This window comes from Hyaena hyaena, unplaced genomic scaffold (genome assembly GCF_003009895.1).
Source record: "Hyaena hyaena isolate Hyena2069 unplaced genomic scaffold, ASM300989v1 scaffold_990, whole genome shotgun sequence".
NCBI lineage: Eukaryota > Metazoa > Chordata > Mammalia > Carnivora > Hyaenidae > Hyaena > Hyaena hyaena.
Genome location: NW_024081616.1, coordinates 343,003 through 355,260, shown reverse-complemented (window position 1 = coordinate 355,260; position 12,258 = coordinate 343,003). Strand labels below are relative to the sequence as shown.

The window sequence follows — 12,258 nt, the reverse complement described above, 5'->3', positions numbered from 1 at the left end:
CCAAGGTCACATAGTAAGTGACAGAGTGGGATTTGAAATCCAGGTAGGCTGGCTCCAGACACGACTCATAACCACTATGCTAGCGTATCTCCCACAGTGAGATCTGAGATAGTACTTCTCTTCTGGAGAAGGCAGGAGCCAGTGCTGACACACATATACAATAGACACACAAATACTGTTATTATAGGTATAATGTACCTATCTAGGTACATCTACAATGTACCTAGATAAATCCATGCAGGTAAAACTCAATTTATGTAAGAGATGTGCCCCTAAAAGTCTCCTTATAAATCTAATTATTTTAACTCAAATATCTAATATATTATCCAAGGATCCTCACTAAATCTTTTTTTTCTCCTTCATAATGAACTACTTAGGTCCCAATATATGGAAAATTCCTCGTGTAATATAAATTGTCCCATGTTATATATATCCTAAGTTTTTAATATAGTACAGACATTTTCTTAAAAAACAAATATCTGTTTTAAAAGCAAATATAATTATATTGGAAAATAAAGCTGAAAGATTTTATATAATATTGAGATGGAGTGCAAACTATTTGAAGGCTGACATTTGTCTTATCTTTTTTAATAACCACTTGTGTGAGGCATACTTAATTTGGGCAGACTACTCAGATGCCACTTATAGTTATACTTAATCTGGGGCAGTGGTTCTTAATTCTGTTACATGAAAGTGAGAGGGAGAAATGATCATGGGACTTCTTTGAGAATCTGAGGAGAGCTATGCGCTGATACACTCCCAAGAAAATCACTCACATACACATACCAAAAACAATTTCACACACTTAACCCAAGGGATTTCTAAAGGCCTGGTAACATCTCAGTGAAGAATCCCCAGACTAGAAAGGGGAGAGGAAAGTGGCATTATAGTATCAATTCAAAAGGTTCTAGAAATATAGGAAGAAAAAAAAATAGTATATACTGTGTGCCAAACACTATGCTGGGCTTTCTTATTTAATCTTGGTAACAACTGTGTGAAGTAGCTAATTAGCCCTATTTTACAGTTGTAAATCCAAGATTTAAAGAAATATAGTGACTCACTCAAGGTCAGACAACTCATTTGGGTGCTGCAGTGGGTAAAAGTCTGACTCCACAGTGCTTTTTCCATTGCACAAATCTGTTTATTCTAGAACATACACATTCCTAACCTGGCATTCCTCTATATGGACACTAAGTGTTCCTGGATATCAACTCAACTCACAAAAATATTCTCAGGGTAGGCACAAAGTAATGAGGATCAGAGTAATGGCAGATATCCCACCTTATTCCTCCAAACCCTGAGTTACAGCACCACTACTTATAATTCCAATGACCTCATTTTGCAAACATTAGGGGTATTAACAAATCAACAATTTCATCAACTGAGGCATACATCTGTCATTTGTACCTGATACTTATTTACTGGACTTCTTATCCAAAAACATAGTGGATTTATTTTTTTTTAATTTGTATTTTAAAAGAATTTTAAAAATTATAGAAAATAATAAGAAAAACTATATCAGTCTTCTCATAACTTAATCAATTTTTTGTATTTGTTGTTATTAGGCAGATCACTTACTGTGCTTTCTAACTGCTGGCAAAGTAACATACCTAAAGCAGCAAAGTAACTGAATTGTAGGCAAATACTTTCCTACAATTATCTTTTTAAGTTCAACATACCTTCATTAATAAGTGTATCTGTGTGTGTGTGTGTGTGTGTGTGTGTATAAAACTAAACACATTGTTTTTGCTACAGTCACTAACACTGTTTCAGACTTAAGTATTTAAAGTATCCATTACTACTTAAGTAATACACAAAAAGACTCAGGCAAATAATTTATAAAATTAGTCCTCTGTAGCAGGGCAATAAAAATTAGCTATCAGAAAACTAAGCTGGATTGCTACAATGGCATTCATCATCACAATATACAAATGTAACAAATTAACATGTTATATGTCTTAAATTAATACAATGTTGTAAGTCAAATGCATTTCAATTAAAAAAAAAAAAAAAAGAAAGGGGCGCCTGGGTGGCTGGTTAAGTGTCTGACTTTCGCTTAGGTCATGATCTCGTGGTTCGCGGGTTCGAGCCCCGCGTCGGGCTCTGTGCTGACTGCCAGCTCAGAGCCTGCAGCCTGTATGAGAGTCTGTGACTCTCTCTCTCTCTGACCCTCCCCTGCTCACGCTGTCTGTCTCTCTCTCCTAGAAATAAATAAAACATTAAAAATTAAAAAAAAAAGAAAGAAAGCTAAGCTGGCTGCTTGAATACTTCACTTTGTATTCCAAAGTGAATCCTTAGTTTCCAAAAAGTACAAGAATTATAATCAGTTTACATTCCAAGTAACTACTTTGAAAATGAGAGTCACAAAGTTACTTTCAGGAGTGGCTCAAAACACAAATCAGAAAATGGCAATCAGACATGGAATACTTCTATATTAGAAACTTAAAGGGGGGCCTGGGTGGCTCAGTCAGTTAAGCGTCTGACTTTGGCTCAGGTCATGATCTCACGGTTCATGGGTTCAGCCCCATGTCGGGCTCTGTGCTGACAGCTAGCTCAGAGCCTGGAGCCTGTCTTCAGATTCTGTGTCTCCCTCTCTCTCCGACCCTCCCCAGCTCACGCTGTCTTTCTCACTCTTTCTCTCTCTCTCTCTGAAATAAAAAAAAAGAAACTTAAAACCAAATTTCAGAAAAACTCTTTAAAGAAAAGAAAATCACCCACTCTCCTTAGCCTACATGTATCTACTAAAATGCAAAGAGGGGGTGGTGTGGAGATTTCAACTATTGTATTTTATAAAGATAACGTAGGGGTGCTTGGGTGGTTCAACCCATTAAGTGTATGACTCTGGATTTCAGTTCAGGTCAAGATCTCACTCTTGTGAGATCAAGGCCCACATCAGCCATTGAGCGTAAAGCCAGCTTAAGAATCTCTCTCTTCCCCACCTCTCCTCAAAGATAATGTAAATGATTGACTGTTTGACAATGGTGTGGCTTCCAGAACTACTTGGAAGATGTTTCAGACATTCAAAACACTAATCTTACAAGTAAGGAAACCAAGAGTCCTAGACCAGAAACTATAATGTCAAGTGTAAAAGCAACTGCCAGAATCTGAGAGCCAAGTTTTGCTCAGGATGTTAGTTAAGGTGCATGGGGGATAAAAGTAGTAGACTTTAAGAAAAAGTGTACACCATCACTATTTGTGGGACCTCAGAAATTTAATACAAAGCTTAGTTTCCTCACCTGCCAAACTATCAAGATACTATCTACCTAGCCAACCTTACAGCAGTGCTTTGCTAATCAAATGATAGCCACCTATCCTAGACTACACAGCAGATAGGTAGAATTCCAGTTAGAATTCTCAAAGGGAAGATGACTGATGGTTCAGATTATAAAAATGTTGCTTTTTATATAAAAGACTAGTGGAAAGTGACAGAAAACACTTAAATTGTATGATCTTAAAATACCTTCAGGGGCACCTGGGTGGCTGTCAGTTGAGCGTCCAACTTAGGGTCAGGTCATGATCTCACGGTCATGAGTTTGAGCCATGCATCAGGTTCTGTGCTGACAGCCTGTTTCAGCTGTCAGAGCCTGTTTCAGATTCTGTGTCTCTCTCTCTGCCCCTCCCCCACTCATGCTCTGTCTCTCAAAAATAAGCATTAAAAAATTAAAAAAAAAAACTTTCAAATAAGGGTGGGAAATGGCATACACCTAAAGAAAAGGAAGTGATCACCCAAGAACACAGACACAAAGAGACATACCAAAGATAAAAGGTGGTTAACGATAAAATGGCACAAGCATTTAAGAATAAAATCAAGAAAGCTAAATAATGGTCAAAGTACCTTATTCTTTATATTCCCCAGCTATTACAACGTTAAACGTATAAAATGATCATTGACTTTAATTGCTTAGATCAATCACATAAGAGAGCTTGGGGATTCCATATAAGATCAAGTTTCCTGAGCTAGGTAAAAGATCTTGAGTTCTTAGAGAGCTCACCTACAAGATTATGTCATTTATTAGTAACCTAGGAGAAGCTCTGCAAAAAGGGAACAGTACTAAAACACCAAGGTATGGCCAATGTCACAGTATTCAAGAAAGAAGTTAATTTCCACAGATGTAAATCCCAGACAAAACTCTAGAATGGACAATAAACAAATATATGGTAATAATAAATGTATATAAAAAATAACATATTTATACATAATGTATATACATAATTATATTATGTATAAAATTATAAGCAATTTTATACATTACCTTTTTCACTGATTTACCATGAACAAAACCAACACAAATTAAGTCCCATCTATTCATTCAACAGCAAACACTTATTAAACACACATGTGCCAGGCACTGTGCTAGGAGGTTTACCTATGATGGCTCTCTAACCAACAAAAAAATCCTGTAAGTAAAGGGGCACCTGGCTGGCTTGTTCAGTAAGCATGTGACCCTTGACGTCGGGGTTGTAAGTTTGAGCCCCACGTTGGGTGTAGAGATTACTTACATAAAATCTTAAAAAAAAAAAAAAAAACCCTAAAGAAAACCTCCTATAAGTGAGATTCTCCCATATCACAGTTCAAGAGCCAGTTTACAAGCATTAGAATAACCTGTCAAGATCATAATGGCTTATGAAGTAAGAGCCAAAATACAAAACCAAGTCTAACTTCAAAGTCCTGTCCCTTTTTACCACATCATATGGTTTCCTAATGCAGAAACACAGTGTATCTTGTCTTCTGCAAGCATTTGACAAAACATCTCATGATATTCCCTGTGGGCAAGACTGATGTAACTAGGGCAAAAAGCTAGATTTATAATGCTGGAATAATATCTTCATTAAAGGCTTTGTACTCACTAGTTAGTAGCCCGTAACAGTAAATCTCAAGCTGTTTTCTGTTTCCATTATCATTAATATGTACAACACACCTCTAATAACTGTTTCTCACTCAAGGAGAAAGACTATGTATGGCTCAAGCATAGTCTGAAAAAGCCCCATCCTAGAACTCTGCACAACTAAAGAAAAATACACCTCTGGCCACGCATCACTGGACTATAATGAGACCTGTCGCACAGCTTTGTACTTGGCCCTCTGTCTCCTCTTTTCAAAGTCTTTATTAATGACCTGATGAAATACTGAAGACGTTCTTAGCAAACCTTCAGGTGACAAAGTTAAAATGAGCAGCTAATCCAGATAGTAGGGAACATACATTCTTTTTCATTGCATGCCCAGAACTCAACCAAGTGCCTGACCCACAGGAGCTCAATCAATGATTCTTAAACTTAAAAACAAACTTTAGAAGGACATTAACAGGCTTTAACCACTGGAGTAAATTTATCAAAGCCTATTTTAATGTTCGAATACTTTTAGGACAAAAAAAAAACTATAAAATCAAAGAAAAAAGATTTTGAGGGATATAAAGCCTTTTGGGGGGGGAGGAGAGCAATTAAGATTAAGACAGCAAGCCCAAAATTAATAAATGTAGCAGCGGTCCACAAGCTTATAGAATCCTTTCTATCTCAGTGTTGGAAAAGGATTCTCAATAGGGAAGGTGATAGCTTGAACTCTGCTAACTCAAAGCACACTTGGAATAATCTCTACAGCTCACAGAATCACATTTTAAGGAAAGAGGACAATGATTAAATAGCGAAATGATAAGGATGTCATAGGAGATTCCTTTAAAGGAACCAGAGCTGTTTACCCAAAAGACAAGACCAAAGGATATGATAGCTGTCTTCAACTATCAGAAGGGATGAGGACAGAATTGGAACTGGAAACTACAAGGAAAACAGATTTTGGTCTTATACACAGAAAAATTTATTGGAAATTAAAACTGTCCAAAAATGAAATGGGCCATCTCAGGACATACTAAGTTTTCCACTTTCTGTATCAGTTCACCTCACTTCCAAGATGTTCAGACAAAAGTGAACAATCACTTGACGGAAATATTAAACAAATGATTGAAAGAGTGAACCATAAACTACCTTAGGTTTTCCTCAGTTTCATAACTGTTTGAATATGATTGTAAGACACTGTACTTTGCAAAACACAAAGTATTCACAGATAGGTTTCTCTGCTGAGAAAAAGAGAGACTCTTCCTCTCATGTCTTCTAATCTTCTGATGCACAATCTCCTCTCCATTTGGAAATTAAAATGATATACGGTTGTGTTTTATAGGTTATAATTCTCTAAAAAAATTAAAATGAGATGAACTGATATGTAAGAGAAAGAGATTAAATACAACACTGCTTCCATACATTTGTATGCAATGAAATCCTCAATTTTACAATATAATCCTGACATTGTTTATGACAAGAGTCATATAAATATTAAAATCAGGACTGCTATGTTTTTGATACTGAAAATCTACCATCAGTTCATCCTCTCCAGTATAGTTGCAGTGGTCTCTAAGATTTAAAAATCTTTAGGCTGCTTTTAGCTTCAAGGATGTTTCTGAAATGAATAATGAAGGTGTAATTTTTGGGTTGAAGGACTAAATTATCTTAAAGGTGGAGGCTCAAGTATAATGATTTTCTCTTTTATCTTAGATTTGTAGCACAAAGGTAACCACTAAAGCAGTGGTTTATCACCTTCCAGAGGCAGTGTGACTTACTTGCTCAAAATCTGAAATCAGACCTGGGTTCAAATTTCATCTTGGGCACCGTGCATGACTTGTGGCAAAATGACTGCCAGCAAATTATTCAACTTAACCAAGCCTGTTTCTTTGCCTACAAAATGGGTCTAATAAAACTACCTCAAAGGCTGTTAGAAGAATTAAATGACAAGAAAAAAGTAAAATACTCAGCACAGTAAGAAATCACTAAATGTTAGCTTTGGTTATTACTTTACCTAAATAAATTTCTAAGTTCCAAATAATCATAGGTATTAACTTTACAAATTCCCTTGACTTTACTAGCAACACTCAACAGTAACAACTATTAAAACTGTGTTAAGTGCAAGGAGTTTCCTGCCATTCACTTTTTCAGATATTATGCTTTACATAAGAGGAGTAAAAACAGAAGTAAAAATAGAACATGGGATCAGAGCATCTTTGTGAATTCTAGACTCAGTAGTTTAATAATAGCATCAAATATCAAATGTCACAACAATTATGACATTGTGTGTTCTATTAGTGTCGATGTTCTTACACACTACACAATCACTAATGAAGGTCTATTGTGCAATTTGGGCCAGTAATAAAGTTGGAGGGCTTACAACAGACCACGTTCTAAGTGATTTTATATTTGTCTTGACAACCTCATGAGCTAGATACTATCATTACAGCCATCTTAACAGATGAGGAAACTTAGGCACAGGCAGGTTAATTAACTTGCCCAAGATCACACTAAATAGATAATAGAACACAGCTAAATAGATGGAAGTGGAATACGAACCTAGACAACCAGGCTGAAAAGCACACTCAATTTATGGAGCGCCTGGGTGGCTCAGTCTGTTAAGCGTCCGACTTCAGCTCAGGTCATGATCTCACTGCTGGTGAGTTCCAGTCTCCCTGCCCCCAGCTCTGTGCTGACAGCTCAGAGCCTGGATGGAGCCTGTTTCCGATTCTCTGTCTCCCTCTCTCTGCCCCTCTCCTACTCACACTCTGTCTCTTTCTCTAAAAAATAAATAAAGCATTAAAAAAAGAAAAGTACACTCGACTTTACTACCTGTAACTAAACTGATCAAGTCAGATTAGTTGATACTTTTAACACGTGCAAACTGACTTCTGTGGGAGAGGGACCAGATCACAACTGCCTCAAAGGACTGGCTTCACCCCCAATCTATGATTACGCTTAAAACTTTTCCTACCAACCTTAAGATGAACTGTAGAAGAAAGTCGGCCCTATGCTGCAAGCAAAGAAAATAAGTAGCAGCAGCAACGAAGCTGTTAGCCTGGGGACCAACTGTTGGCTAGTATTTGCATGACTTTTCCCTGTGCATGTGGGTCGACCGACCTCACAGAATGACTGCCTCTTAGGTCGGACCCACGAAGGCCAACAATGAAACTGCGTAACCCACGCCCGCAAGCGGTCATTTCAAAAAGCCTCCAAAAATGACTGTTTCGCCAATCAGCAGGTTACTCGAAGACAGGACAAAATGGAACTTGCGTAAACACTTAGTCATCAGTAAGCGTTGAAGTTACAAAGCACCTAGTTCGCAAAATAAAATCCGCAGCTAAGTTCCTAATTCCGAAAGAAAGAAAAAGGGCTGACAGTCGGTGACTGTAGGGTGATGGCACCTAGGGCCCAAGCGGAAGTGAAATCAAAGGGGAAAACTAGCCATGCGATAGGGACTCCACAGTATGCGCAGCCACACGGGGGACTTTTCAGGGCCGTTCCTCTCCCTTCCCAACAGCCTGTCCTTACGTCTACAGGATGCCCCGACCCTGCGTGCCCCCGGGGCGAATTCAGAAAGGCATTCTGGCGGTGACAGGCCTGAGATTTGTGAGCCCAGATCCAGGGGAGCATGGTAGCAAAGTCCTCACAGCCCTGGAGGGGTAGGGGCCCCAAGGCTCCACCTTCCGCTCCCTGGGGCCCGCACCTGCAGAGTGGTGATGTGCTTGTCGTTGAACTTGTTCTCGCAGTAACGCAGCACCAGCGACGTCTTCCCCACGCAGCCTTCCCCCAGCAGCACCACCTTGAATGAGTAGGCTCTGCCCGCCGCCGCCCCTCCGCTGCCGGCCGCAGCCATCCCGTTTCCCGGCCGCCCGAGCCCTAGAGCTGCGCCGAGCGCCCCACAGCCGCCGCAGCGCCTTCACAGCCGCGGCCGGCGCAGGCCCGTCCGCACCGACCCGCCAACCCCGGGCGCCGCCTCCGCTCTCGCCTCGGGGCGAAGCCTGGAAGGGCCGAGGGAAGTCTGAGGATGAAGGGCCCCCAGCCACCACGTCAAGCACCCGAGAAAAGGCGAAGAGCACTCCCTCTCCGCCTCCCTCTAATGGCGTCTCCTTCCTCCTACGTCACACTTCGGGTCACGTGACCGCCGCGGCCGTGGGCGGCCCCTGGGACTCGGCCCAGGAAAACGTGCCTGGACGTGGGTGGGGTTTCTGGGGCCTCTTCCCGGGGTGGAATTGGCTGTGACTGGGGCTCCTCCGCGCAGTCTCCCGCAGAGTTAGCCTGTCTGCAGGTCCTCACCACTGTGCCGTTGGTGGGAGTCTGCGGGATTAAGGAATACATAATTTGAGATAAACCCAGCTCTGCGGGAATGTGGAAGGGCAGAACGTTATCGTTCTTGTTCAGGAGGCTAATGACCTCTCACACCCGGGGTCGCTGTAAGCCAAATCTGCCAAGGTCCCCTTCACTCTCTTGACATTTCTCGATGGGATCCCGAATCATAGCTATTGAACTTTTTTCAGCTCCGCAGACCGTCAGATCTCCTCCTTATCTTTCAGGTCTCAGTTTAAACCGAAAAGGCTCGCCTGATCTCCCATCCTTCTCACTTTGTCCATCCCTCTCCTCCTCTCCCGGCCCCCCAGTCCCGCCCCCAAATTAGGTATTTCGTATACAGACCTTCTTTTTTTTTTTTTTTTTTNTAACACCCAGTGCTCATCCCCACAAGTGTCCTCCTCCATGCACATCCCCCCTCCCCCCCACATCCATCAGTCCTCAGTTTTTGTCAGCATTCAAGAGTCTCTCATGGTTTGCCTCTCTCCCTTTCCCCCACCATTTCCGCCCTTCTTCTCCCCCTTGGTCCTCCGTCAAGTTCCTCCTAATCCTCCTATACGTGCAAACATATGGTATTTGTCCTTCTCTGCCTGTATACAGACCTTCTTTAGTAGCCCTTCATGGAAATTACTTCGCTTGAGTATTTGTCTCTCGGTAGGCTGTAGATTTGTTAAGAACAAGAACTGTGTTAAGAGTGGCCCACCTTTGAATTTCTAACTCCTGTTCCAAGCACGTAATAGGAATTCTAGAAATATTTGGGAATGAATGAATGAATGATACATCTTAAGCCAGTATATCTTGGCTTCCCAGTTTTTCTCTCTTCCATAAAGCTTCTGATGGTCCGTGTTGATCCCACCTTGAGAGACCTGACTTATTTCATGATTGCTTACCTTTCCTGATCTGCCTCCCCTCTCCTTTATGAAATACGCTCTTCCAAGAAACCACAGAGGTGTTCTGAAATGTTGCAACTGGAAATCTAGTCACTCAGCCAAACATACTCTTTTTCATCAGACTTCTTTTCCACATCAAACATGATAGTCCTTTCCTTTAACAAATACTTGAAGGTGCTCACCACGTACCAGGCACTGTACTGAACATGATACAATGTCTCTACCATCAAGAGCTTATGTTTTAAGGGTGCTTGGCTGGCTCAGTCTGTTGGGAATGCATCTCTTGATCTCAGGGTTCTGGATTCAAGCCCCGTGTTGGGTGTAGACAGTGCTTAAAAATACAATCATTTTTTAAAAAAGATTACATTTTAGCAGAGGAAGACAAAAACAGTCAATTACACAATGAATGCCTTCATCTTGATAAAGCAGTTCAGAGTATCTTGCAAAGGTATATCAGGACTCAAGTGGGTTTGCATGGTAGAGTAATGCATGCATTTGGTTAGGAGGAACCTAGGCCCGGGGAGGGGGGGATGGGCACGGAGAGGGGCACTTGTGGGGATGAGCACTGGGTGTTATATGGAAACCAACTTGACAATAAACTATTTGTAAAAATAAATAAATAAATATTTTTTAAAAAATTTTAAGAGAATTAAAAAAATAAGGCCCTAAAGCTTCCTACTACAGACAGCTTTGTACTCTGTTTACCATTATTCTTTGAGATCTAGACAATCTCTCTGGGAACCCCAGCCCATGTGTTTCCTGCAGTGTGTTGGCTGAGTTCAGCAAAGCCTAGGATTTCACTAGGTGTTAGGTAGTAAGATCTACTGTGACAGTGTGGACTTCCTCTCAGGGGATCTATTAGTAGATCAGAATACCTAGCAAACCTTCCTAAAAATGCTCCCAGAGGATCCAAGAAGGTTAACCCAGAGTCCATGTGCTATGAGGCACCAGCTGAAATAAATCAGCTTAAAGCTCTCATGGGACCCTTAGCTTAGATAAGCAAAAGCTAGGAAGGGAAGGAGAGAAATAAGGTCTATTTTCTGACTCTCAGAGAGGAAGGAGGAAGTTGGCTAATTAAATTTGGAATCCAGGTGAGGGAAAAGACTCTATGATTTGGCTAACCCAGGAAGGACATAAATTTGTGGGAAAATTAGAATACTGAAAGTCTAATTTAACCTTTTGTCCTTTTTGAATGCTTGAAAGTGGAGAGGTTGGTCTTGGAGTAAAGAAGACACCTCTGTATCTGAGATTCTCAGGGCTGCACTGGTGCCGCCATGTTGCTTGCTTTAGTAAAAGAAGAGTCTTGCTTGGATCACATCCAAGACATCCTGGTTGCCAGAACACCCAGAGGACTTTGTTATAAAGTGTTCCTTTGTCCCAGTGCTTTCCATCCCATCCTCTCAACTCCTCCCAGGCCCTGCAGCATCAATCATCTCCTATTCTTACCTCTTTAATCTTTCCCTTTCCACTGGCTGCTTCCCCTCTGTATACACACTCATTCTGGTTCCCCAGATCCTAAAACAACAACAAAACCCTCCCATGAACTTGTTTACCTCTCAAATTACTGTCCCATTTTCTTCCTGTCACCACTCAACACGTGCTTCCTCTACTTCTTCATCTCCTATTTATTCCTTGACTCTGCAACTTGGATCCTGCTCTACTTTGGGAAGCAAGCTCTTAAAGGTTTCATTCAACACATCCAACGGCCTCTCCTTCTCTGCCTCTCTAGCAGTTAACACTATGAATCACTCCTTTCCTAGAACCTTCTTCATTAGTTTTCAGTGCTGTCATCAACAGCATTCAACTGCCTCTCCAATGCCTCCTAGATCACAATTTCTGAGTCTTCTTTGCTGGCTCTTCTTCCACCAGCCACCTAATGTAGACATTCCCCAAAAGTTCTGTTGCTTACATCCTTCTCTCCTCACTTTTCTTTACCTTGATCTGGTCATCTCCTCTCCCAGTGTCCACAATCTTCCATATGTTCCGCACAGACATATAGACCCAGACCCAGTCTCTCTTCTGGACCCAGGCTTGCAGTGTGAGCTAGATAACTTGTGGATGACCCAAATTCAACAGGTACAAAACCAAAGTCCTTCTCTTCCTTGTTAAATCTTTCTTCTTCCTAAATCCCCTAACTCTTCTATAGCCATTGGTACTGAGCCTCCATTCTTTCGGGCTATGTTTGACTTGTTCCTCTCCCTCATCCACCATATGCA

General features: G+C 41.1%; 1 protein-coding gene across 1 annotated transcript in view; it reads right to left on the bottom strand.

Annotated features, from left to right (window-relative positions):
• Positions 1-8,773, bottom strand: part of RAB21 (RAB21, member RAS oncogene family) — a 41,415-nt gene extending 32,642 nt beyond the window's left edge. Inside the window, exon 1 of the mRNA XM_039221432.1 lies at positions 8,533-8,773. Coding sequence (XP_039077363.1) covers positions 8,533-8,682 — 150 coding nt within the window. The 5' untranslated portion in view covers positions 8,683-8,773. The remainder of the gene's footprint in view (positions 1-8,532) is intronic.
• Between the last annotated feature and the right edge of the window lie 3,485 nt (positions 8,774-12,258).